General features: G+C 59.9%; 1 protein-coding gene across 3 annotated transcripts in view; it reads right to left on the bottom strand.

Moving 5' to 3' along the window:
- The window catches only part of GNAO1 (G protein subunit alpha o1), a 174,431-nt gene that overhangs the window by 1,314 nt on the left and 145,974 nt on the right, over positions 1-27,143 (bottom strand). For 2 of the 3 annotated variants that reach the window (XM_072750203.1, XM_072750202.1), the window contains 5 exons: positions 24,566-24,726; positions 19,489-19,617; positions 17,679-17,808; positions 4,184-4,337; positions 914-1,129 (listed from right to left, as the gene is read on the bottom strand). In XM_072750203.1, the coding sequence (XP_072606304.1) occupies positions 942-1,129; positions 4,184-4,337; positions 17,679-17,808; positions 19,489-19,617; positions 24,566-24,726 (762 nt within the window). In that variant the 3' untranslated portion in view covers positions 914-941. Of the gene's footprint in view, positions 1-913; positions 1,130-4,183; positions 4,338-7,116; positions 11,419-13,715; positions 13,870-17,678; positions 17,809-19,488; positions 19,618-24,565; positions 24,727-27,143 lie in introns of those variants that run through there. The other variant, XM_072750204.1, reaches the window with a different exon arrangement.

The following is a 27,143-nucleotide window of genomic DNA, read 5'->3' on the forward strand; positions in this document are numbered from 1 at the left end:
AAGGGGTCCAGTCTGACCATTTTCTTTGATTTTAAAATCCAACCAACCAACCAAAACAAAACAAAACAAAACGAAACAACCCTACAGTGTTTTCCATAATATGGGGGTAGGGCGAGGTGGGGCGGCATCAGGAGGATCAGGACATCCAGGGTCCTCACCTCCCCCCTGCTCCCTCCAGGCCCTTCTCTTCTCCAGGGGCCTGGCTTCCGCTCTGCAGGTGAAGGGCAGCCCTGGTCTCAATGTCCCCGCCCCTCAGCTGCTTCTAGAAAGCAGGCCAAGTCTCCCATTCCTCCGACTCTCGCCTTTGAATAAAGAAAACTCAGGAGACAGTGGATTGGTCGGAGCAACGATTCTTCTAAATTCTTGACATGAACAGCCACCGCCGCCACCCACAGGAGAAGCAGCCTTAGTTTTCCTCTCGTTGGGAGGAGAGGGTAGGGAGGTGTTTAGGGTGTTGGCCATTTTTTGAAGGGCTTTGGAATTTGTGGGAGAGCAGGACAGAACTGAGAACACGGCTTCAGAGGGGCCGGACTACTGCCGGGCCTCCCTTTGCCCTCTGCTCATAGCAGTGGGTCATGGAGTAAGATCACGTGGCTGTTCTTAGAAGGATGGCCTCCCAAATCAGACCCCCATCACGGCGTGTGTGTGAGTGCGTGTGCACGCCGACACGTGCATGCTCATGTGCTGTTCCCGAAAATCCCTGATGATCTATGGGATGGTGGTCAGTTCTGTCCGAAGCTCTTTCTAATTACAAACTAAAAAGAATTTTTTAATATATATTTGTATATATATAATAGGTCTTGTTATACCTTTTTAAAGTTTATTTACCAACTTGCATTTGTTAGTGGTGTGTGTGTGTGTGTGTGTGTGTGTGTGCACGCGCAAGCTTTTCTGTGAGTGCTGGAATCATTACCAAATAGGTTGCTATACAGGACAAGAGGTCAGTACAAGCCGCAGCCCCGCAGGTTGTTGGCAATGATTATGTCGGTGACGGCGTCGAATACCACCTGGATATTATTCGTGTCTGTGGCACAAGTCATGTGACAATAAATTTCTTTGTTGGGTGAGCGGTTTTTGCTTTCAAATTGTGCTTGGATGTAGGCGGCCGCATCCTCATAGGTATTGGGGCCTGCAACGAGACAACAGGGGAGAGGCCCGGTGAGAGCCGTGGCGGGGTGGGGGTGCTGGGAACTCCCGCCGGAGCCACGGGCCATGGGGTTCCCGGGCAGCAGGACCCGGCGGGCGGGCGCAGAGGCAGCTGTGGCCGCACCTGCCCCAAGGTGTGGTTGCATCTTACGTGAAAGATGGAAAGAAAGCTTCGTGTTCGCCCAGCTCTTGCCTTTTCAAGGCCTTTCACTCTGTTTTCACACTGGACCTACCCAGGCCCCTGGGGGTGCACGGGCCGCAGGGCGCCCCCTTGGCTTTCTAGCAGAGCACACCGAGGCTGGGGCCCGGGGCTGCCATCACGACACTCACCCGTGGTCTACACCAGTCCTGCTGCTTCTGAGAAACAAGACAGTGAAGTCTGATGGAAGCGCTCCTGGGAAGGGGGTGACCCGGGATCGTGGTGTCCCAGGGTGTGGCGGGTGTTGATCGGTACCCGCGCTCCTTTCTTGAGAGCTTCCTCTCCCGAGGAGCCCCTTGGCAGGGGTGGGACGTGGGAGCAGCGGTATCCCCCGGGTGCAGAGGTTAAGGCCTGTGCAGCGTAACTGGCCCGCTGCCCTCCATGATCCCTTGGCCACCCCCTTGAGCCTGCCTGGGGCCTGGCGGGGAGACCTGTGGACGGTGTGGGGGTGCCCGCAAAGAACCAGCTACACCCAGACCTCTGCAGCTCTGCCCCGGAGGCAGCTTTCAATTACCATGAAACGTGGACCCACCCGGAATTGCCTAAAAGTCCATCAGAGGAAGGTGTCCCACCTTCCTGAGCGTGGCTAGGATCTGGCCAGCGTGGAACCCATCCGACCTTTCTCCCCCGGCCCCAGCCGCCCCCCCTCCCCGCCCATTCTCCCGCTGGAGGGTGTGAGTCACAGGGGCAGATGGGGCCAAAGGTAAGGGGGTGGGGATGTTTTTGAGGGGGGCTCGGGGCAGAGTCCCCTCCTCGACTCCACTGTGGGCCCGGCGCCAAACGCCAAAGTGCCCGGAGTCTGCGGTGAAAACCTCAAGACAGTGGCACTCGAAGACTAGACCCGGCCCCGCGGTGGACCCCATCAGGGAGCGTCCTGTCACAGAGGCCAGGAAGGGCACTGGGGAGGTGAGAAGCCCATGGGGGCACCCCAGCCACACGGCAGGGGTGCCCAGCGGTGGCGGTCACTACCCTCACACGGTCCAGCCACCCCTTAGAGCTGCCCCCGGCCCCTGCCCCCTAGCTCGCTGTGTGTCCCGCAGGCCTTGGCACCCCGTGGCGCCACCGCGCTGGTGATGTTTGTCACCCATCGTGGTGAGGCGTGAACTCTAGCTGGATTCCTCTGGAGGCCCTGCAAAACTCTGCGAGGTTTCCCAGATTCAGACCGACTTTCTCTGGGGCGCCCAGAGCCCTACGCTGCCCAGCGCTAACACTCACCAGTCCGTGGACCCTGTCCCAAACTGGGTTCCCGTGGGGCAGGACCCGGGGGACAGGGAAGAGCCTTCGCAGGGAGGCCTGCGGGGGCTCTGGCTGCCGAGCCCCTCTCCAGTCACAACTTTCTAAGGCCCTGAACTGGTCCCAAAGAGCCCAGCTGAGGCTGAGGGAGGTCAGTCCCATCTTTGAGAGCGAGCTGCAGCCAGTCCCCCCATGGGCCCCTCGGCTCCGGGGCAGCGGGCGGCTGGGCCTTTCCGGCTTGCCCCATGCCCCCCAGACCTGTAGACTCCAGGGCCAGTGCCCCCTTTCTTGGTTTTCATTCTCTGGGTAAAACTGACGGTGACGGCCGGTGCTAAGTGGGCTTGGTGCCTGGCTCTGTCCCTCCATCCACGCACAAGGTCCCCCAAGCTGTTGGCACCCCCAGCAGCCTCTGTGGGCCCCAGATGAACGGTGATGGGGTGGTTGGTCTGCCCGCAGCCGCAGGCAGGCTGGCTCTGAGGCTGCTTCTGCCCGCCCGCCTCTTGGAGCCCGTGCCCATCCCCTCTCCACGCCTTGACACCCAGGGTGTCAAGCGCCCTGCAGATTCGCAAGCAGGGTGGTGCATCAGTGAGGAGACAAGCTGATAGGTCCCCCTCCCCACCCAAGGGTGAAGGCCGACTCCTGCTCCTAGTAGACGGGGGTTCGGGGGCTGGCACCCATCTCTTCTGGACTCTGGCTGGCTCGGGGACCTGCAGAGTCCTGGGAGCTGAGTCCATGCCATACGGCATCTCTCCCTGGGGTGGTTAGGACGTGGGCTCCTGGCTGAGCCTCCTTGGGACACATCCTCCTCTCCACCCCCTCGCCCCCCTTCCCTGCAGGGGCCACTAGAGGGATGAAGGCTGCGCTCTCCCACCAGCACCGCTCCAGCCTTCAGCAGCGGCCGAACCGGGCGAGAGGCACCTGACGCAGCATCCACCCCTTCTGAAGGAGCGTCTTTGGGGGGGTCTGTGATGCATCCTCCTGGGAGCCTCGTGAGAGAGACGGTGCCACCCACCCCCCCAGAAGGCCGGAGAGAGGCAGCCCGGGGCGGAGGAGGCTTGCGGGGTCATAGTGGTGTGATTTGAGGAAAGAGCCAGGGGCACAGGAAGAGGGGGACAGCAAGTAGAGTGGGGGGATGGAGAGGGGCATGGGTGGGGGGAGCAGGGGTGGTGGGGGACGGGTGAAGGCCCCAGTGGGGCACCCAAGCAGGAAGGGGTGAAGGGCAGCCCAGGCCAGCGCGGGGCTCAGGGGAGGCCGTGGCGGGTGGGGGCGGCAGGGCAGTTGTTCTAGAGGGTGAGCGAGAGGACAGAGGAGGCCTGTGGCCCTTCCCGCCTCCTGATTCCTGCCAGGTGGCGCTCGGTCGGTGACTGCAACACCCGTGGGTCAGGAGGCTCCCTTTCCCACGGCGCCCGGGCTGCCTCCTGGGACGCGCCAAGCCCGGCCGCAGCCTGCCGTCTCCCTGTCCCCGGTCCCTGCCGACCCCGGTCCCTGGTCCCTGAGGTCCCCCGTCCCTGCCGGCCCGGGGCAGAGCCCTTGCGCAGCCGGCTCTGGCTGGTGGCTCTGGAAGAGCGGGCTCCCCGGCAGAGGCGGGGCCTCCCCGACACCCACCTGTGTACTCAGGAAAGCAGATGGTCAAAGGTGACTTCTTGATCTTCTCACCAAAGAGATCTTTCTTGTTGAGGAAGAGAATGATGGAGGTATCGATGAAGAACTTGTTGTTACAGATGGAGTCGAAGAGCATGAGAGACTCGTGCATGCGGTTCTGCAGCCCCAGGCGGGGGGGGGAGAGAGCCAGACAGTGGGGGGGGGGGGCACAGGGAGAGACAAGAAGAGAATTAGGCTTCAGAGGGAGGAACGGGGCTGCTCAGCAGCTCAGCGGGCCTCCTGTGCGCCCAGGGCTCCTCTGAAGGGGACAGTGGAACTGCGACCTGTCACAGCACAGCGTGGCTCAGTCCGCCGATCAGGGCGGTCTACACCCTCATCCTGGGGCTAATGGCAGACACTGGACCCGGACCCACCATGGCTCCTGGGTGAGGCTGAGGACAGGCTGACGTGGGCTCTCCCTGTGGCGGAGTCCCCAGCCGCCGGAGGGTCTCCCTGCATGGGCGGGTGTGCAGGGGTCAGGGGAAGGTGCTGGAATGGAGGCCCCGGGGAGCTGGGCTTTGGCACTTCCTGTCCAGGTCTTTCTCTGGGGCCCAATCTGTGGGTGACGTCCTCTGGGAGCGGTGAGGGACTCGGCACCCCTCCTGCAGTCGGAGGGGAAGTCACGCCAGGCTCCTGTCAGCATCCTCGGAGGGCCACCACTCTGGGGAGACATGTTCCTGCCCAGCTGCCTCCAAGAGCTCTGGGGAGCCTGGCCACTGACCCCTCTGGTGGGGTCACACTCAGCCGTGTCTGACCCTGCAAAGAGTTTGAAGTGGTGCAGACACGAAGTACTGTCTTGCACACAGAAGTCCATTTAGCAAAGGAGTGACTATCCTGGGCACTCCAAGTAGAGCAGGACCTGAGGGGGACAGCCCTGTGCCCTGGGCGAGGATGGACTCATCCTACTGTGGGGTGTCAAGCACACGAACCTGAGGAATGTTTCTTGGCAACGCAGGGGAGCATGTCTCTGCGAGCGAAGGCATTTCTGCATGGGAAGGTGGTTCCTCCATGAAAGGTACCTTCCCAGGGGAAGGGACAGCCACCCACTTTCCCCAAGGACCCTGTCCTAGCCCTGGGAACTTAGCCACTCCAAACCCAGCTCTGTGGGTTACTCCAGGCCACACTGAAACAAACTATTGCAAAGAGGAGGCGTGGGCATCACTGGGCATTATTCAATGGGGGTCACCTCATTCCCCGGGGCCGAGCTGGTTCTGAGAGAAAGGCGGGCGAGGAGGATAGTGGACTGGCCACCAGAGGTCACCAGGCCCCGCTCTGCCAAGCACCGAGCCCAGCACTTCACCTGCCTCATGTGACATAGTCTCACCAACGCCTAGGGAATACAGACAGCCGACGGAGCTGGGGCCCAGAGGAGCAGAGGCGTGTACCCGGCCCCGGGCCAGATGCAGAGCTAATGACACGAAATGGGTTTGTCCAGCAAACGAGCAGTCTGGGACCTTTAGAGCAATAAATAATAGAGGGTCATGACCAGCTCTGTGCATCTTCAGTCCCTCTTCGTGACTGCATTATTACACCAGTGGCCTGTGACCAAGGGTCTCACAGCCCCCACCCCCGTTCTTATGGCTAAGGCCAGTTGCTAGAACGAGTTCTCAGCTGCCCCTCGGGAGCCTGGTTCTCGGCTCCTCTGGGAGCTGCAGCAAACGGCCCTGTCCTTGTGCTCTGAGAGACCGGTTCAGCAAAACCTCTGATCCTGTTACCCTCCTGGCCTCGACCGGCACATTCCACCCCCAGCCCCCCGCGGGCCTGTTGTCTGCACAGCTGCACTCGGGGAGTGGGGGTACCCATCTGCCCTGGTGGACTCCACCGGGCCCGTTCAGAGGATGGGTGGAGGCCAAGGCCGAGGGCTGGGGACACTCAGGCTCCCTGTGCCACCTCTGCGGGAGGAGTAGGGATGCTCCGCCACCTGAGGACTCAAACGAAAAGGCCTCCCTCCACACAGCCACCTGGTCCCGTAACTGCTCCACCAAGAGCTGGAAGCCCATGGCCAGAGGGCAGCTCCCAAGTCCACTGCACAACCGCCCCAGCATCAGCCCCGGGGGTCGCGGTGGGGACGTATGCTGGAGGGCTCAGGACCAGGAGGGGTGGCCCGGGTGACCTGAGCCGAGCAGGCCGGGCTGAAGGGCTTGCAGGACGAGTGCAGTTACGCTCGGCTCCGGCTCAGCCCCCCACGGCCTCTGCCCAGGGGGCCAGGCACACGCACGCACCTGCTCCCAGAGCACACAGTCTAGTGGGGGGATGGTGCACGCACGCGGAGGTCTCTGGCCTGCAGCTCTGCACAGTGGGAACCGGGTTTGCGGGGAGGGTCTCGGAGGAGGGCTGATCCTGGAGGCTCAGGAGAACCGTGGGGAGGGGAGGCGCCGGCACTGAGGCACTGAGCCCGTCCCCACACGCGGGCCTGACCGCCGCCCTGCGCGCACTGACTGCAACCCACCACCAAGGAGCCCGGAGCTCGTCCTTGCAAGCTGCCCCGGAGGAGGAGGACGCAGGAGGACACACGAAATGGAGACAGCACCACGTGAGAACAGAGGAAGAAGCCAGAGATGACAAGCAGGCAACAGCCACCCCCTCCTGCCGGGGTCACCTTCCTGGCCCGCACACCCGCCCCCGCCGCTGCAGGAAAGCTTGGGCCCCCTGGCCGCTGTGTCCCCAGGGCAGTGGTGTGTCCCCACCAGGCACGCTGTGACCACCCCGAGGGGTCAGCAGGGCCTGGCCGGTTGCCAGGATCCTCCGACCCCCAGAAGACTGTGCCCCTTGGCCAGGTGGCCCGCAGTCCTGGCCCCGGGGTGGCTGGGCCGAGCCCGAGGACAGGTGTGGGTGTCATGGTGTCGTGTGGCTACACTGGCGGAAGCTCTGAGCGCGGACACAACACAGCACGCTCGCGCGAGGAAGCTGGCACTTTTATTAACGGCAGGTCACTAATAAATACATTACGGCAGCCAATAAATTATTACAGTAACTAGAGATTTATTAAACCAACAAGTCACTCTTCTTACAAAATTATAGTTAATGTGGGGTGGGCGGCGGCAGGGCTGGCAGATGGGGCCGCTGCACTTCAGGGAGGTTTGCTAAGGAGGGAGCAGGCCCTGGCTCCCCTTTGCTGGGGACAGGGTGGGGGCAGATGGGCCAAAGCAGGTGGGGAGGAGGTCTGGGGGGGATGGTGGGGAGGAGAGGTCTGGGGGGGCGACAGTCGGGGAGGAGGTCTGGAGGGGACAGTGGGGAGGAGAGATCTGGGGGGGACGGTGGGGAAGGGGCCTGGGGAGGGACGGTCAGAAAGAGGTCTGGGGGGGTATGGTGAGGAGGAGGCGGGGGGGGGGGATGGGGGGAGGAGATCTGGGGGGGAGGGTTGGGAGGAGGTCCAGGAGGTACAGTGGGGAGGAGCCAGGACAGGAGCAGGAGCCCCAGGGCCTGGCTGCTGCCAGGGAGGCAGCAGGGGTGGGGCGGGGGGAGGGAGATGGCCTGGCCTGTGCTGCAGCAGGGCAGCAGAGCTGCAGGCTGTGCAAATGGACTGTGGGCTCCTGCTGGTGGTCCTGAGCACTGGGCCTGGAGCAGAAAGCGTCCCCTCCAGAGGGACCCCCCTTCTCTGCCGAGGGCCTGGGACCGTGGGACTCGAAGGCTGCCTTCCTGCTTCTGTGCCAGCCTGCCTCTCCCTCGCCAGGGGTCTTGGTCTGGCTGGGGCGGGGTGTGTCCGCAGCCCCAGAGCCCCCAGAGGGGAGGCCCCACTACGCCCCTGGGCGGCATGGTTCAGGACTGGCTTCCCTGCGGGGTGGCTGTGGGGAGGCGGAGACCTGACCACCAACACCCAGCAGCAGCTCCCACGCTGGCCCTGTTCCCCGGTCTGTCTGCTGTGCCCTGTCCCCTGCCCAGGGCCGCTGGGACCCTTCAGTCTGTAGGCTTGGGCGCCAACTCGGGGGACTGAATCCATGGTGGCCACAGAGCCAGAGCCTCGGGCCTCAGGGCCTGCGAGCTGCCAGGGTGCACCTAACTTCCGGAAGGCTCAGAGGAGAACCTGCTCAAGGGGGCTGGACAGAGCTGCGGCTGGAGGGTAACTGGAAACACTCTTGGGAGCAGCCCCTCCCGCAGGGCTCAGCCTGCAAAGGGCAGGGCCTGGGGAGAGGACTCCGGGCGCCCAGGCGGCTTACAGGCCTGCAGCCTACGGGGAGGCCCTCGCTGCTGCTGCCCAGCGCAGGCGTGGACGGCGCCGCGGGGTGGGGGCTGGGCGGGGGCCAGAGGTGGCTCTGCCTGCCGGCACCAGAGCGGGTGGGGGTCTCCCGCCTTTCCGCCACCACTCCTGGGCAGGGGCACACCACCCCTGCTGGGCACGACCCCTGCTGGGCCAGACGGGAGAGGAAGGGGCCGGCCCGCATCTAAGGCCTCCGTGGAAGCTGGCCACAGAAGGCAGAGTGTCGCAGCTGTTGGCAGGGGACTCAGAGCCAGGGAGAGTCCCCACTGGGCCCGGGGAACCGCTCCCCCCAGCCAGACCAGAGAGCCCCGGAGCTCTCTCAGTTCTCAGCAGGAAGGCCAAGGCTGGGCTTTCGTGAGGGCAATGGGTGCAGGGCACGGAACTTGCTCACAGGCAGCTAGATGGCAGGCACGGTTTTCATGGGTTTGGCAAAGGTGCTCCTCCTAGACATCCAGTTTTTCCTTAGCCTGCTAAATGAGGGCGATCCTCAGACACTAAGCACGGTCCTTTTGGGGACATGCACGGGGCCACTGTAGACAAGAGACCCACCCACGTCTTGTCTCTCACACTCTCAACCTCTTCCCCTTATACATGCGACGGAGCCAAAATTCATTGTCACCCTCTGTCATCCCTCCCCACAGTGGAGCCACCGGTGTGACGAGGATGGGAGACGCAGCGGAGGGAGGGAACTTCATCCTGGATACCTGCTCCTTGGGGGCTTCCACCCCGGGCAAGACAGTGGGAGCATTGCAAGCAGCAGCAGGGTGGCAGAGGGCACAGAAGGACAGGAAGGCCCCAAGTGACCTGCCCCTCTGGCCCCCCTAATGCTGCAGACAGGGGTCCGGGCGGGGGCAGTGGGGCGATGGAGAGCCCTAGGCCCAGGTGGCCAGTGACTTCCACGTCCGGGGCAATGGCCTTAGAGGTGGGGCTGGCCAAGCACCTCTCCTCTCGGCAGCTGCTTTGGAGTGTGGGCTCACGGGGCAGAGTTAGGGGCACAGCTGATCACACCAGGGTGGTAAGGCCGGGACATAACTCCTGTGTCTTCGCTGCCGGGCAGAATGGCCTCACTGGCCCTGGCTGCTCATGGCGTCGGGACTGTTGGTTCTAGGGGCCTGTCCTCTGCTGTGCCCCAGCACCTGCTACAAGGTACCTGGTACAAGTACTGGGCTTGGGCTGGTGGGCCGGTTCCTGCAGCCTGGCCGCCTCATGATTTCCCACAAGGCCAGGGGCAGCAGCGAGAGCATCAGATGAGGCATCTGGCACTAGGGAGGGCGCCCTGGGCTTCCCGTGCACCAGCCAGGGCTTCATGCCTGCTGGAACCAAGAAACCCAGAGCTGATGGCATGGGGCTCTTCCTGGCTCTAGGCCATCCAGGGGGCTGGGAAGGCAGTCCAGAGTGGAGCCCGGGAGGGCAGATGGCTTGAAGAAGGAGCCAGAGGCCTCCCCAGGGGCACCCCAGGGCTCCCAGGGAGAGCCTGCCTGGGGTGTTGGCTGGTGGCCTTGGCTCATGGGAGGCCCCTGCATGTGAGAGAGAGGTGTGCTGACCGCCCGAGGCCAGCGAGGGCCTGGGTTACCACGGTCACCCCACCCCTTTCTGCTCAGGGACCTCTGTAGCAAAGCCCTTGCAAGGCAACCTAGGACTCCCTCCAGAGAAGGGGGCGCTGGGAGCCAGCCTGGCCTCCCTCATAGTGTACGTTCGAGGATGGTGGTCCCACCCTCTGTCCTCCTCTGCTCCTGAGGGCTGGCAGGATGCCACAGGCTTTGGACAGACTCTGGTTTCCTCACTGAGACAGAAGGAAGCTGGGGTCTCGGCTGCAGGCTTGGGCCTCCCCAGCCACAGAACACAGGGCCTGAAGGGCCCTGCCTGCCCTTGCTGAGTTGGGTTCACTGTGAATTCGAGAAGGAAAAGCAGGTCTACTCACATTCTAGAGCAGCTGCGTGACACCCAGGCGACGAGAGAGAAAGTGAATGGGTCACCCCCGAGCCTATGAGCACCGGGCATGTGAAGCTCTCATCCCAGTCAACACCACAGCTACTTCCCCTCAGCCTCCCCCCCTCCTCCCCCATCTCCCTCCAGGCGCGAGGCTCCACCCCTCCCACCATCAACCACAGGCCTCTGCAGTATGTCAGTCTCAGAAGCATTCCCTGATCTCTGAGGAGTCAGGGATCGGGGTTCCCCAGGAAGGCAACAGGAACCAAGGGTGTGCAAGGAAGGATGGCCCAGAGAAGAAAGGGCCTGGGCCAGGGGGCTGAGATCCAGGTAGAAGGAGGGAGGCACTTGCCAAGGTCGAGCTCTGGGACCCTCTCGCCTTTGGGAGGGTCCCACCCTGGCTTTTGGTGATGGAGCTGCCCTCAACCAGAGAGACCTCAGAAAAAGCTGAGCGGGGGGCTCCTGCTGGCCCCACCCTGGCCAGCACCCTGCCCCCCGGAGCCACCCTCACACAGGAGGAGACCCTGGGACATGGAGTACGAGTCACCGAGTCACCGAGTGTAGTGCACGCCCATTCTGGGCCAAACGGCGGCCAGGCCTCCCTCCCCCCAGGACACGACACTCAGAGGCGACACTCAGAGGCGAAGCAGAGGCCAGCAGGGTGGGTGCCTGCGCAGCCCCATGTTACCACATGTTCTGATGCCTGGGGGCAGGGCAGCCAGTGGAGGTGTGCCTGTGCCCTCCTCCCTCCGTGCTCCTGCCCCTGAGGCTTCTTGGTCGAGTGCAGAGAGTGGCGTGAGCGGTGGCGGTGCTCCGGTTCCAGGGCAGAGGATGGGGCAGAGGGCCAGGCAGGGAGGTGGGCAGCCGGCAGGTGAGGCAGGGGCTCAGTAGAGGCCGCAGCCCCGCAGGTTTTTGGCGATGATGACGTCCGTCACGGCATCAAAGACAAACTGGATGTTGTTGGTGTCAGTGGCGCAGGTGACGTGGGTGTAGATCTCCTTGTGGGCTGACTTGTTCTTGCTCTCGTATTGGGCCTGGATGTAAGCCACGGCTTCTGTGAAGGCACTGGGGCCTGCAGAAGAGACCAGGGGTGGGCCGGTGAGGCGAGGCCCGGCCTCCCCTGCAACAACCCCAAGGGCAAAACCTGACGGTGGGGTGGGGTCCAGGGCTCAGCTAAGCCAACAGGGGCCGCGAAATCCAGTCCGGAGTCCGCGTCCAGCATGAAAACAACGAAGCATAATGATCAAAGCTCGCTGTGCCTCATCTGTATTAAGGGTGAGTCCTGTATCATGAAGCTTCTGATTTCCTTTTAAGTTTGCACCCACTGCCTCCTGCTCCAAGCGTTCTTAATGCTGTGGCTGTGGGTCTTGCTTAGAGAAGGTGGCCCTGGCTGAGACACCCTGTAGGCAGGTCCTCCCCGGGTCACCTCTTTTGGCCATTGCTGGGCGCCCGTGAGCTACCTTGGCCTCCTCCCTCCTCCTTCTCACCCTTTGCCTTTCTCACATTCACTACCAGGTATTAACAACTGCCTGGTGCTGCTGCCGTCCTGGGGGGTGCCACAGTACCCTGTTCCCGGTGAGCCCAGGGCCAGGTGTTTCCAGAAAGCAGTTGCTGTCCAGGAGAAGCAGAACAGGACTCCTGGCTTTGCACTGAAGCCCCCACAGGCTCCAGGAGTCTCAGCCCAGGCATCGTAGGGCTGCCAGCACCTGCCGAGGGCAGGCAGGGAATGGAGCTGGACCTTACAGCCACAGTGCTCACTGGGGTGGAAGTCTGGGGGTGGCAGCCCCTTAGGTACCTGGGCACATGGGCCTGGCCTTGAGGGCTTACCAGACCACAGCTCCTTCTGAAATCAGGGCAGGAGGTGAGGGAGAGTGTCCCTAGACCTACAGGTAATCACTCAGGCCTCCTGAGCTCCAAACCAGCCTCGGTGACCAGTCCATCCTGCCTGCTTCCACTCTACCACAGGCCACAGCCCAGATCACCCAGGGTAGGACCCACAAACCCCCAACTCATGGCTACAAGGCAGCTGACTGGGGGGCATGAGGGCCTTGTCCATCTCTGGTCGCCTGCCACTGGGGGGCCTGGCCTTCGGGGAAATGGAGACAATACTGCTTGCCTGGCCCAAAGCCCCGACCCCCCACATCTACTCTCAGGGAAGTAGGGTTCGGCCTGGGGGCTTCCCTGACAGGCCTGCTTCATTGGGACTCTGCCCCTGCCCTGTGCTTTCCAGGTCAGGGGCTGGTCAGGCTGGGGATGCCCACTTCTCCACCCACTCACCCCTCTGGCCAGGCTCTGGTCATCTGGAAAAGCCAGTGGGCACTTGGGCCGTTCTGACCACCTCTGCTGGTGCAGGGGCCCCGTTTACGCTGCCTTCCCTGGCTGTCCGTACGTCCCACAGTTAGGCAAACCGTGGCAACGTTAACAGAGGTGGCTCTGACCTCCTTAGCCCCTCTGCAGGGAGCCCAGGGGCTCTGCTGCTTGAGAAGCCCTGTCATAGCCAAGGGGCCACTCGTATCTTATAAGAGCCTGTGCAGGAGGTGCTGTTACAGCACGTGTTAGTTACAGTCTTCACAGTGATAGCAGGGACGCCTGGGTGGCTCAGTGGTTGAGCCCCTGCCTCTGGCTCAGTGCGTGATCCTGGGGTCCTGGGATCCAGTCCCACATCGGGCTCCCTGTGAGGAGCCCACTTCTCCCTCTGCCTCTGTCTCTGCCTCTCTCTCTGTGTCTCTCATGAATAAATAAATAAAGTCTTTAAAAAAAAAAACAGTAATAGCAAATGCTCAGTGGGCACTTATCATGGGCCGCTGCCACGCTAAGTTCTCCATGCTCATTAGCTCACTTTGTCCTCACAGCAAGTCCTGAGGGAGGGCTGCTTAATCCCAGTGATTAACCCCAACTCGCAGACGTGGAAGCGGGAGCCTCGACAAGTTATGTAACCTGCTATGAGTGGCAGAGCTGGGCATGAACCTTGGGCTGCCTGACCCAAAGCCCCCGCTTTTAAGCCCCTTGTCACCCTGGTGCTGTCACCTCTCCGATACTGTGTTTACAGATGCCCGAAGTTGAGGCCCCCAGACGGGTGGAGCTCACACAGCCTGTGTGTGTGGCAGAGCAAGATTCCAGCCCTGCACGCCCTGACCAGGAAACTCGAGCAGCCCCCCTGCCCAGCTGGCCTCCCAGCGGCACATCCTGGGGATGGGGGAGGCCCATCTTCGGCTCTGTGCTGGGTTCTTCCTCACAGAATGCCCTGCATCCTCAGAGCACAGTGAAGGCTCACTGGGCTCAGTAACGGGGTGGCTCCCTCAAGGATTCACGTGGCCAGAAGCAGCGACGCAGGCTCCTGCTCTAGCTGCCAGGATGGGGGCTCTCTACCTGTGTATTCGGGGAAGCAGATGGTTAACGGGGACTTCTTGATCTTCTCTTCAAATATGTCCTTCTTGTTAAGAAACAGGATGACAGATGTGTCTGTGAACCATTTGTTGTTGCAGATGCTGTCGAAAAGCTTCAGGGACTCGTGCATGCGGTTCTGCAACAGAGTGGAGAGGCAGGTGAGGGCTGGCAGTGCCCGGGGCACCCAACTCCCCACGGCCACCGACACAGCGCGCCAAGCAAAGGAAAGGCCCACGGAGGTGGCTAAATGCACCACTGAGGGACGGAGATGGGACAACCTGCAGGACAAATGAGACACGCTCCTTACTTCACTCCACGCACAGGCAGGCTGCCCCCCACCCTCCGCCCCCTGGCCCAGGCCAGTGAAGTCCCTGGATGGGCCTCAGCTCACAGAGAGGACATGCACCATGCACGCAGGGGGCACCACCATCCGACACGTCTACACGGAGCCATGGGCCATGCACAGTTCTCTACCAGGGTCTCATTCGGTTTCACCAGCAGGGGTGGGAGGGTGCACACATTCCTTTGGGAAACATTAACCGAGGATGGAGAGATCCTCGAATTAATCCAGAGTTGGAAGCAGACACCAGGGGGACAGCGTCTGGGGGGTGATCTTGCTGTGGCCTTGGTGTAGTCGGGGGATTGGGTTGGTTGGCTGGGCCACGGCTGGGCCGGGGGTGGCTCTGGGTGCGAGCCAGTTGTTGGGGCTGGTTTCTCAGTAGAGTGGCCAGAAGAACCCCAAGAAGAAACCCAGCAAAACAGATTAACACAGAAAGGAAGATAAAAACCCAGAATACAGGAGGAAAAGAGAGAGAAAAAACTGAAATATTGGCTCAACCAGTCTTGGGTTCGGGGAGTCAAGGCCAGCCCATCCTGAGGCCCCTACACAGGCTGGCGGAGGCCACGGTCCCCTGGGACCAAGGACGAGGATGGTGGGAATGGGCGGGGCAGGCAGTCACAGCAAAGTCACCCGGCGGGGCCCTGACAACCTGGTGCTTTCAACTCTTAACTGGTGGTTTCGGTTGGAGGGAGGCGCTTCATACCTGCCCAGCTTGGAGCATCTCTCAGAATCTGCTCATGGTTTTGGCCTTGGTTTGACAAGTTAAGGCCCGGCTGGCGGTGGAGACGACAGTGGCAGTGAAGAAGTGGTGGCAGGCCGAGGCCTGGGGCCGCTGGAGCCACCGGCCTGAGGTATGAGGACAGGACGAAACCCTCGGGCTGCCAGCATGCAGTGGGTGGGCGGCCTGGAGCCCCCTGGTCAGGCTCCTCTGTCTTGGCTGTCCCATGAGTGCCTCGAGGGTCGTGTGGGCTAAGCACAGAGGAAGTGTGAGGACCAAGGACAGTCAGCAGGGTCTAGCTCTTGCCTCCCGGGGGTGGAGTGTCTGTGTCTCACAGCTCGTCCTTTCGCCACACGCTTGGCTGGAGCAGCCTGACCGCAGCCATCTCCTGAGCGCAGAGTCCTGGGTGCTGTGGGTTTCACCACTGCCCATGAGGCTGCTCAACCACTGAGGCCATTTTATGAAGGAGGAAGGGAGAGGCTGCCCATGCTCACCCGGTGGCAGATGTGGGGCTGGGACCAGGCTCTGGACCAGACCCTTCTGGCTCCCCAGCTGCCCAATGCTGACGTCTCCCGGACACACAGACATTCACTTGGTTCTCTAGCAATGGTATCGTTCTTGCTGCCCCCGTGGCACTGAGCCGTCTTTGTGCATGGTTGTCATGTCCTGAAGCCCATTCCTGGAGGGGCTGCTGCTCTTCCCAGAAGGCAGAGGCAGCCTGCTTTGGGGCAAAAAGGGCTCCAGGAAAAGCCCATTCTTGGCCTTGGCTTCCCCAAGGTCCTGTGCTTCTGCCCTTATGAACAAGGGCAGCGGAAACGGGGCAGGAAGAGAGAGGATAGAGGGTAGAAGAGGAACAATAAAGGCAAAAAGAGAAGGAGGCGAGGAGTGTGGGGGTTGGGCTCCCAGCACAGTAGCGGGGCTGATGAGGTGCTTGCAGAGGTCTGGCCAGGCTGGACAGAGCACAAGGCCTGGCACCTAACCAGCCCCACATTCACTGAGGGGCCCTGTGGCGGCCAAACCCACACAGGTGTCCCTTGTGCTTCTAACCGGCTCTCCAGAGGCGAGTGAGAGGCCCAGCCCTGTGGCTGCTGAGCCTGGAACCTGGGTTTAGGCTGTGTGCATGCCCGGGAGGGCAGGTGGCAGGGGAGGGGCCCTCCTGCCCTCCAGTTCTCAGTTTTCTTTGCAACCTGTGGCTGGGCTAGCATTGCACTCACTCACTCATCGCACTCACTGCCCTGCTTCTTACTTCCGGGCATTGGAGGGAGCGAAGATGAGCCAAGTGCTGCCCAAATCATGCGGGTGGCTGCCTGGACAGCGAATAGCAGCTCCAAAAACAAAGAGTCATCGGCGAACAGTGAGAGATGTGCTGGGGCTGTCCCCGTGCAGGGATGCACGGTGGGGGGTGGGGGTGGGGGCGGCCAGGAGCCATCCCGGGCTGTGGCGTGGCCAGTGAGTCCGGGTCCAAGCAGAGCCCAGGGTATGTGTCTACCCACCAGGCTCCAGGGAGCTAGAAGCTGCAGCCTGCTGAGGCCACTGAGGATGACTGTTACCAGAGAGAGCTCACAGCCAAGGCCCCAGGACCTTGCCCCTGGACAAGGCGGGGCTTAGAGGGCCTTGTTGGAACTCAACTTAGGGATGTAGTTGGCCCCAAAAGAGGAAGGCAAGGTGGACAAAGCAGCATGAGGATCACCCACCCTGCCGGCGGCTCCAGTCCCACTCTGCCAAGACTCATCACCATGTGGGTCTCTCCCCACAGCACGGCACCCCCAGCCCACAGCCTCTCAGATCTGCACAGCAGCCCTGTGGGAGCGACAGGCCAGGGCCGAGGCGGAGACACATCCAGAGAGAAGCCCACCTTGTCCAGGGTCTACCATGACTGCAAACTGCTTCATGCTCTCAGTGCCGACTTTGAGAGCCTCGGGGTCTGAGTGTAGGTCTGAGTGAGGGTCGGAGTGTGCTCCCCACAGAAGCAGCTGACAAATGCCAAGGGCACGACCCCACAGCCAGGACCCCAGAGCCCCCAGGAGATGCCACAGGCTCGTCTCCAGGGAGCCCACGGGTGCATCATGCCAACACTGGCTTCCCCCAGAGGCTCTGACACCCCCCACAAACAGAGACAGTGGCCAGTGACACCACAACCCGCAGCTGAGTGCTGCGGTGCCAGAAACCGTTCTGAGCATTTCATGTGCAACCTGTGATTCTATCGCTGATGGCCCCCGACAAAGGTACTATTGTTACCCTGCTTTGACAGATAAAGGTAACAGAGGTAGGGAGTGGGCCACTGGAATTGGGCAGAGAACCGGGAGTAGGCCCAGAGGAAGGCTGCACCTCTCTCCAGGTGAGGGTCTCCCTTTGAAGCCAGCCGGGCCGTCCTCCGAGGCCCTGGACTGAGGACGATGGGGGGACAGCAGGTGGAAGCCGGGGCTGCATCCTCTGAGGAGGAGACCTGCACCCTGCTGCCAGGAACCAGCACACCACGGCTGTGCCCCTGCCGACCACAGATGGCTCTCCTGGCCACAGCCTGGCTAGGGCTCAGGGCGGGCTCTCAGGCCTAAGAACGGCTGTCTGTCTTACATATATTCTTGCTTGACTACACCTTGATTTCTTTTAGGATTTGCTTAATTCTGTTCTGGCGCCATGGCCTCTGTGTCTCTGCTGTGATTACTGAAGAGGCACTAACTGCTGGCAGCCCAGAAGTTGCAGGGATGTCTGTCATCCATCTGTACACAGCCCCTGAGCCAGGGTGGGCCTCCGTGGCCTCTCCTGCGCCTGCATCACGAGGCGTCTGCCTGGCTGCAGTTGCAAGAAGTAGCAGGCCCGGCCCCCCAGTCACGGAACCCCAGCCGCTGAGTGCGGCCACAGGCCGGGCAGGCCCAGGGCCACTCACCGTGGTCTCGTCTTCATGGAGCACCTGGTCGTAGCCGCTGAGTGCGACACAGAAGATAATGGCTGTGACGTCCTCGAAGCAGTGGATCCACTTCTTGCGTTCAGATCGCTGGCCCCCGACGTCGAACAGCCTGGTGGGGAGAGAGGAGAGCTATGGGCCATGGACGGTGGGGCGTAGACAGGTGTGGGAATGCCTGCAAGCCCTGAGAGGGTGCTGATAGGCAGACTAGTGCCATCTGCCCGGCAAGGGGCTGCACTCACACGCTGGGGCTCGAACACCTGCAGCTGCTCAAGAATTTTATGAAGGGGTGCACCTCGGCTGGCTCCCCCCATAAATGCCTCTGTGAGGCCCTCTGCCCACGAGGGGCAATGTGCACATCCTGTTCCTGGCCTTCCGAGTGTGTCCATTCCTGTCTGTGGTCTCGGCAAACTCCAAACCTGGCGGGGGGGGGGCAGTTGTCAGGGGGGCTGGGATCGGCACCCATCACTTGGAGGGAAAAGGAGGCACCACAGGGTGAGGGCCCCGTGGTCCTGGCAAGAACGAGGATGGTAGGGCTAGGGTTTGGCCTGGGTGCATCTGCAGACAAAGCCTCATCTCTGCTCTATGCCAGCCCTTCCTGGCAGCTGGCTACCTGCCTCTCCCCCTCTAGACACCACCTCCCAGGGAACACGAGGGCTGTGGGCAGGTGGGACCAATGTCCTGGAGGTCAGAGGTCAGTCTCATGCCACCTAGGCCTGGGCCCTGGCCCTGTATGTACAGGGACCCCAAGCCCTTCCGGCAGAGAACAATTGCAGGCAGAGGCCAGCGTAAGCTCCGGGCAAGGAAGCAGGTGGAGTTCCCGTCTCACCCCCCCTCCACTTGGATCCTGCTTCCACATCTGAAATACAGGGGCAGGGGCATGGCCCATGTGAGCCCTCCACCATGCTTATGCTCAGACTCTGCCTGCTGCACAGCCCTATGTCCAGAGGGGCAAGCTGGAGACACTTGGCCTGGTGCTGCACTTCCCAGGTTTAGGGGAGGCTCTTGTGTCCAATGCTGCCTGTTGGGCCCAGGGCCCCGGAGACAGAACCCCAGCCCCCTCAGCCTGTCTGGGAGCAGGCAGGAGCTTGGGAGGTGGTATGGGATCCCCAGCCTCTCCTCCTGCTCCACGGACACCAGGAACCACACCTGGAAGGTAGGTGGGGGCAGGACCGGGACTCTCAGGCCTCAGTACAGAGAGGTTACCGCAGGTGGGGGCACAATCTCCAGGAGGCCCTGAGAAATGCAGCTTCATGCCTCAGGCTTCTGTTCTGAGGCACTCAGAGTTCCTGGACTTGAGCTGTGCTCTGTGCTTGGGCACAGCCTCGGTTTCCCCACATGTACCTAGAGATGGTGGGTCAGCTGATTTCTGAGCCCCTTCCAGCTCTGAGATTATCTGGGTCCTTGAGGTCGCACAGACACTGCTTGGGCTTATCCATCCCTCTTTCCCTCTCCACACAGGGAGGCCTTCGAGGGGCCACCTGGGGGATTTGCCTTCCTCCTCCTCCTCCTCCTCAGAAGTCACTCAAGGACAGGACTCCCCTCCTTTGTCCACTCACATCCTCCCTGTTCCTTGGCGACCCACTCCAGGATGCCTCTTCCAGGAAGCCTCCCTGGTCATCCTGGCCCCTGAACTTGGTGGAAGACAGACTCACAGGTCCCTTCTTGTCTCGAACTGCCTGACCCCAGTGGAAAGCTCCCCAAGGCAGACGAGGTCAAGAGGTCAAGAGGCTGGTGTCTCCCACCTGTCACAGTGCCCTCACCAGGGTTCGGGGGGCTCCCTGGGACTTACCTGAAGTGGAGGTTCTTGAATGTGAAGTGGGTTTCTACGATGCCAGTGGTTTTGACCCTGGTTCGGAGGATATCTTGCTCAGTGGGCTGGTAGTCGGCGGCCCCGATCCGATCCAGGCTGTCCAGGTAGCTGGGGATGGGAACACACAGGGCCCTGGAACAAGCCAGCCCAACCCTAGGCAGCACCTCTTGGGGGCCGACCACGGAAATGATGGCACCATCTCACCCAGGACTGGTGTTGGGGGCAGAGGGTGGGAGGTGCCCACCATAGCCGGAGCCTATGCCCAGCCCTCATGTTCTCAAAGAGCCTCTAACTTAGACCAAGGGCTATGTGCACTGCTCCAGGTGCATTTAGAGGTCTTACACGAGACTAACATGTTTGTGATGCCACTTTGCCATGTCTTCATCTTAAAATAATAGTGGCCAATGGTTACATTTGACTCTTCACATGTGTGATCATGTTTCATCCTTAATTTCCCTGAATTATATGTACCATTTTACAGTTTAGAAAACTAGATAAGTACCTTGCCTGGCTGTGAGCTGGGGCTCAACCCCAGACATCTTGCTCCAGGTCCACCTCTTAACGGTACTCTTGAGTGTTTCCTCTGGGCATCCGCCCACCTTTCTGTACTTGCTTAGGGTCTATCAGGGCGTCTACTGCATCTTCCCATTTGATGCCCTTGGAAGAGCGCCTCAGAGGTCACACAACCAGGCAGTGGCTGGACCCACGTCTTTGGCACCGGGGCTCTCTTCACAATACCACTTGCTCTGGAGACAGATTATGTCTTTGCACTTTATCCACCCAGGCCAGGCAGCTGGGAAGGCTTTGGGGGGTCTGTGAGGGTTAGGTTTGAACCCAAAGTGGGGGTGGTATCTGGAAAACCAGGGAGAAGGGAGATGGGCCAGGCCTGAAGGAGGAGTCAGTGACTCACAGGGCTGGCTCTGCCACCTGCCCCTCCCCCACCTGCTGGGGAGGACCACACACAGCTCACAGGGGAAGGGCCCCGAGGGTCCAAGCCACAGGACAATGTGAGGTTCCCGGTTAGCACTAGCTCTGGGACATGTGCGAGTCAGTTTCTCGGTTTGAGGATGTTCAAGGGGCTGGAAGGGGGGATACCTTCACCAATGAGGGTTTGTGCTCTTAAACCAATAATCCAAGCCTACCTAAAATCCTTGTGAGCATTTTTCCCTCAAGAAATAAAACTAAATGAGGGATTCCTAAGGGTAGAGGCATAAGCTTCAAGTCACACTGTTAGAAAAGGGACACTGCTAGCATTTGAGTCTGGAGATACCTGATTCCCAAAGTGGTACCCTTAAACAGGCCTCCAGGCCTCCTCTCCTCTGTGGAAGTTGGGGACCAGAGGCTGCAGAGCAGACCTGGAAGCTCTGGCTGCCCCAGCATCTCCTGGCCAGGCCCACGGGAGCTTCTAGGATCAGCCCTTCCCAATCCTCCTAAGCCCTCTGAGCGTGACCCCTTGTGCCCTGCCCACCGGCTCCTCTAGCATCACTCCAACTGCCTCTGCTTAGGAGCTTTACTGGTTTTGAAAGGACCCCTGTTTTGTTGTCTCCGGCTGGACACCAGGGCTGGGGAAAACTTTAGACAGAAAATCTGGCTCTCTGTCTCTATGCTGGCTGAGCCTCACACAGGGACATGGCCAGGGGAGGGGACGATGAGCATGTGGGAGGGGCACCTACTCTATGTACCATTGTCCTGGGTGTGGGATGAGGTAATGAACACGACCAGTACAGTCCCTATCTTCCCAGAGCCTACATTTGTGTGTGTGCGTGTGCATGCACGCACATGTGAGATAGTTAACAATTAAGATACAGAACATGTCAGGAGGTGGTGTCAGCAGGAGAGATAGGAAGTTGGTAAGGAGAAAGCTGGAGCAGGGTGGCTAATGGACAGAGGGTGGCTGGAGAAGGAAGGTTGACGTTGGAGTGGAGGTTGAGGGGAGCTGGGGGAGCTGCCCACCGTGCCCAGCACGAAGCCAGTGGGTGCAGAGGCCATCCTGTGGTAGAGGAGGAGCTTGGGATGCAGGCCTGTGAAGGGGTGGTGTGGTGGGATGCACCTGTGGCAGGAGTAGTGAGCCTTGGGGCTGGAGTGGGGTGATGGAGGCAAGGGTGGGGCATCATGTGTAGGCACTTGGGCTTTCCCTCTGAGCAAGATGGGAAGCTTCTGGAAGGCTCTGATGGAAGAGTGTGGGAATAAGGACTCTGCGGCTGTAAGGAGAGCATCTCAGCGGGGAGTAGGGACACCTGTCAGGAGGTTGTTGCGACCCTGCACGCCGGCAGGACACAGCGATGGGAGGTGGGACGTGGAAGGTGGGATGTGGGAGGCAGAACCCAGGAAAGCCACCTCCTCGTGGTGTAACACAGCTGCTCTTAGTGGAGGAAGAGCGGGGCCAGGGCAGGCTGGGCCAGGCTGGCAGCTGGGAGCCCGGTGGCACGTACAGACCTCAGATGTGCCGAGATGTCCGCATGGACACTGAGGAGGCAACACTCAGCGGGTGGGGGGGGCTGGCGGCAGACAGTGAGAGTCGTCCCAGCGGGCAAGGGACTGAGGGTGACGTGGCAGGAGAGGACCAGCCAGGCCCTCCGTGGACTGAAGAGGAGGCACAGGCAGGACACGGGGAGGGGCCTGAGGCCCTGGGGGTGCATGGGGGTGCACGGGGCTGCCGTAGGAGCGGTGGAGAGCCTGAGCAGGCTTGGCGGGGTACGGGAGCAAGCCTGAGGGGAGGGCTCCAGAGACAGGGGTGGGAGGAAAAACTGCCCTACCCAAACCATGGAATTAGCTCCTACGGCCCCTGCCTGGATGTGCTCAGGCTTCCGGGCTGCTGGGGCTTGTCTCAGTGTCACTCACAGGGATGAAGGGAGAGCCAGCCCTGCCCACAGGGGCCTGAGTGCAGGGAGCCTGGCAGCACGGGCCACCTCCCTGTCCCCTCGGGGCCCTGTCCTTACCTGTCAAGTGTGAGGATCGGGCTGGGGAAGTTGGTAAAGGAATAGGGGCCTTCGGGAGCCACTCGCACCATCCCCCTGGGATTAGAGCCCGAGACAACTCTGTGGGGCTCTCTCTCAGTCACAACAAATCCAGTTAACTGTTTTGTATATCGCACCCCAGATTCTGTCAGAAAAGGGGACCTGGCTGCTAACACCGTGACCACAAAGCCTGGACCAGGAAGGCTTAAGGCCCTTTGGTCCTGACTGCTGTGGGTTCCTGCCCTCGCCTGCCCCCGGACCCTGTCCCAGGGACGAACACACAGAGAAGGAGGCAGGTTTCCTCAGCTGACTTGGTGGGGAGTTGACAAATATTGACTCATGTTTCTTATTTAAAGTTATAAAGGTAACCACCAGAAGAATCACAAGTAATCCCCTAACTAGCAAAAAACTGGTGGTGGAAGTGGAGAAGAGACACGGGAGGCAGGCACGTGCACTGAATTCCTTGGATTCCATACTGGAGGCCACTAAATGCTCTAGTAGGTGGGAGGGACAGGTTCTTTACACTGGGACCGAGAAATGAAAATTGAATTTGGAAGGGGAGAAGGAGGTTACTATTAATTCTATACTCTCTGTGGTGTTAAAAAAAAAATTGTTTTTGCAATGTATTTATGTCATAATTAAATGGGCAACAATTTAGGTGGAGAGCACAATTTGATGGCCGGGGGGGATGGGGGATGGGAAGGCCCTGGACTGGGGCCCAGCAGGGGCAGGGAAGCTGTTCCCCACCAAACGACTCAGGGGAAAGACCTGGGTCCACTGCAGAAGTGATTTGAGTACATACCGGCAGCAGTGGGTACGCACCCCTACCCACCGAGGTGTCCCTGGGGGCCCCTCAGGGCCTGGGCCTGGCTCCCTACCACCTGGGACTCCCAGGACCTAGCATTCACCCAGTAGACAGTCTAGGTTTGCAGAAATGGGAAGACGCTGTGGCCTCACTCAAGTCCCTAGTTTGACAGCTGTCACTGTGGTTGACATCCATGAGCAAGTGCCATTTTCTGGGCCCTAGCCTCTGCTACAGCGCCAGGGTTTGCTGGCCAGGGTTTCTCAGGCTCAGCACTACTGACATGTTGGGCCAGATGATTCCTTGCCGTGTAGGGCCATCCTGCGCACTGAAGGACGTTCAGCGACATGCCTGGCCTCTGTCCACCGGCAGCCAGCAACTCCACCCTAGTCAGACAATCAAGAGTGTCTCCAGCCGTTGCCAAATGTCTCCTGGGGGCACAGTGGTCCTGACAGCAGCAGGGGTGAGGATGCCTGGATCAGATCGGTGGTGGAGCACACCTGTCCTAAGACCATAGGCTGAAGCCCAGAGGCTCCCACTGATGCCACAGGCACAAGACTACAAAAGTGGGGTGCCGTCCCAACCTCTCCAGGACAGAAGTTAGTCCCCAACTAGTGCGGACCATTCCCAGGGATGTGGGGCCGATCTAGGGAAGAGGCCACGTAACCTTAGGGACGCCTGAGCTGCTGTCACATGAAGAGCCCCACAGGCTGCTTCCTCTGCCTCTCCCTTTCTCCCCCTTTGAGCCTTCTCTGGCTTCCAGTGGCCTCATCCCTCTCCTTCCCTCTCCCTTTCTTCCCCTCCCTTCTCTCATCTCTCCTTTTCTTCCCTTATTTGGTTATAACACACTATCAAAGGATATGTTCGATTATTTCTTTATTTCCTTATTCTTATTTAAAATGCTAACTTTAAAGATAGAGCAATGGAAAGCTTATTTTCTCTAAAATGAAACAAAAACAAATCGTCTATTTTCTGCCTATATGGCTCTTGATTTGTACTTACAGGGTCAGGGTTCTCCAGTGGGAAAAAGTTGTTAGACTGGAGTCCAGGCCCCACCCAGGGCACAGAGGTGGAGGGCCCCGCGCCCGGGAGCCCTACTCGTCTCTGGTGTCCTCTGCTTCCCTGGCCTCATCCTTATCCAAGGGGTGGGAGGAACAGCCCCTTCCCACTCCTTCCCAACACCTTTCCTGACATGTCCCGTCAGTTCTGACTCGCCAAGGACCCCTCCCTGCGTGCCCCCCCCTTTCCATGCCACATCCGTGCCCTGCTGGCAGCCTCCCAGGACTGACACACTCACTATTTGGCAGAATCGTTGAGCTGATACTCCCGAGACCTGTTGAAGCACTCCTGGATTCCTGAGTCACCCCAGAGCCGCATCATGGCGGAAAGCAGTTCTGCAGAAAAGGGCTCGGTGTCTTCCATCCGACTCACCACGTCGCACACCATCTTAGCATCAGCCTGTGAGGGGAAGATAGGTGGGGGCTCTGAGGCTTCGGTGGGGTCAGAGCCCGGGCCGGCCACCTACTAGGACACCAGGACAGTGGCTCAGGCCTCAGCCTGCTCCGGGCCCCTGGACACAGTCTGGTCTCCCGGGCCCTGGGGCCCAAGGGCCCTCACAGCCTTCTGTCACAGGGACGCTCACATGCAGCGGTTTCCAACCATGCCCTGTGTAGCCTGAGTGTCTGCTACAGGCAGGACGGGCCTGGATGGGGTCTCGTCTCCACCTGCCAGCTCAACCAGGGTAGCTCTGCTTTCATCTATTTTGAAAACAGGGCTTTTGCAGAGTATTTGTTTTTGTTTTTGTTTTGTTTTTTGAGATTTTATCTATTTATTCATGAGAGATAGAGAGAGGCAGAGACACAGGCAGAGGGAAAGCAGGCTCCCTGAGGGGAAGCCGATGCAGGACTCAATCCCGGTCTGGGAGATGCTCAACCACTGAGCCACCCAGGTGCCACAAAGTATTTGCTTTTGGAGAGAAAACAACAACAACAAAAACAATGTTCTTGACTAATGTAATTTCCTCTACTTCTTACCCAGATGGAGCAAAGTCCCTGGCATTGGATAAATCAGGGAGATGGACATATTGGTTACTTGAGAATTCCAGGTAGTGGAGGGTTGGGGCCCCAGAGGAGCTGTACATTGGGGGAAGGGGAATGGAGAGGCTGGTTCTCCAGTTATATCAATATTCAGTGTCAAGAGTTTAGGCCTTTAGCTAGCCCAAAGTTAAAACTTATTATTATTATTATTATTATTATTTTTAGATATTTTACTTATTTGAGAGACAGAGGGAGGGAGAGCAAGTGTGTGGGGGAAGCAGAGAGAGGATCTCAAGCAGACTCCCCACTGAGTGCAGAGCCCAACATGGGGCTCGGTCTCATGACCCTGAGATCATAACCTGAGCCAAAATCAAGAGTCGGACGCTTGACCAACTGAGCCACCCAGGCGCCCCCAAAACTTGATTTTATTACTTTTTAGTTACGTATTTGCTGTTGACCTCTGGTCTACTTCTCCGTGGAGTCAGGAGACCCAGACCTGGTTAGACAAGGGGAGGGCAGAGGGTGAATAGAGGCAGGGAGTTTGCCTTTCCCTGCCTCTCCCCTTCCTCCTTTGCTGCGGGGCTGTAATTTGTTCAAGACACACGGTGGAGGCTGAGACTCTGCTGGATTTGCGTGAACAGTATTGCATAATGAACACATATCTTCCCCCTTCCCTTCCTCTGGGATACCAAAGGGGTATCACCATTTTCAGAGACAGTGGATCACATACGTGTAACACCGAAACCTGGAAGGCAGTGTGGTCTTGGAGAAGGCATAGGACCTCACCAGCACCTCACCTTGCACACACACACAGTACTTTGTAGCCTACAAAGGATGCTCCTGTGCACATACTCAAGCACCTCAGGGGAGGGGGAAGGGCAGACTGCATCAATGGGCCTGGGTCTCCAGCCCTGCCTGAGTCCACGCCCTTTGCAGTCCTTGCCCCCTGGAAGCACAGCACATTTGCCCCGTCCCTGACTATGAATGGCCGTGGGGCATGCCCACATAAGGATGTGGAAGTTCCACGGCCAGCTCTTCCAAGGCCTGGCAGGATCCCGCTTGTCCTGCTATCATCATGAACACCCGGACTCCTATGTTCATCCCAGCAAGAGGATGAGGGACACACGGAGCACAGCTGAGCCACCCTGGGTCTCTGATCCTGGCCCACAAAAAGAAATAACTGCTATTGTAAGTGACTGAGTTAGGGAAGGTTTGTTAGTACCTTTGAGACCATAGTCATTGTGCTGCTGTCCCCATTTTACAGGTCAGGAAACTGAGAGCCAGATGGAGGATGGCACTCACCTACTCTCACAGGTAGGAAGTGCCAGAGCTGGGACTTGAGATTAGGAGGCTCCGGCCCCAAGGCCAGCCTCTGGGATAAGACCCACATGTGCTGAGGGTAGATGCTGACCGTAGCACCCCTGATGGCCAACAGTGCCTGGGCAGGGTACACACCAAGGGTGACAGGCATTAACCAGAAGGGTCCATTTGAGATGACTGCTGCTCTTAATGTCAAGATTGGAGCAGGAGCTGCTGTGGAGCCCCATTCATACCTGGGAGCTTGCCGGGTCGGGCCTCCTCAGAGGGATCCTGCAGAGGGCCCGGCCCCCCAGCCTTGCCTTGGGGGTGCTCTGTTCCCGGGCAGCTGGCAGGCTGTGGGGTTTGGGAGTTAGTGTTCAGGACAGACAGGAGTTGGTGGGCACGCAGCTGGCCTTCCTCACCCTCCCAGGGAAAGGATACTGAAACCTGTCTGCGCGCTTTCAAAGGATCCCCAGGGTTCCGAGCCCTGGCTGTCCACAGCTCAGATCCAACCCCTCCCCTGTACTACATCCTCTCCCC

Source organism: Vulpes vulpes, chromosome 2 (genome assembly GCF_048418805.1).
Source record: "Vulpes vulpes isolate BD-2025 chromosome 2, VulVul3, whole genome shotgun sequence".
NCBI classification, from domain to species: domain Eukaryota; kingdom Metazoa; phylum Chordata; class Mammalia; order Carnivora; family Canidae; genus Vulpes; species Vulpes vulpes.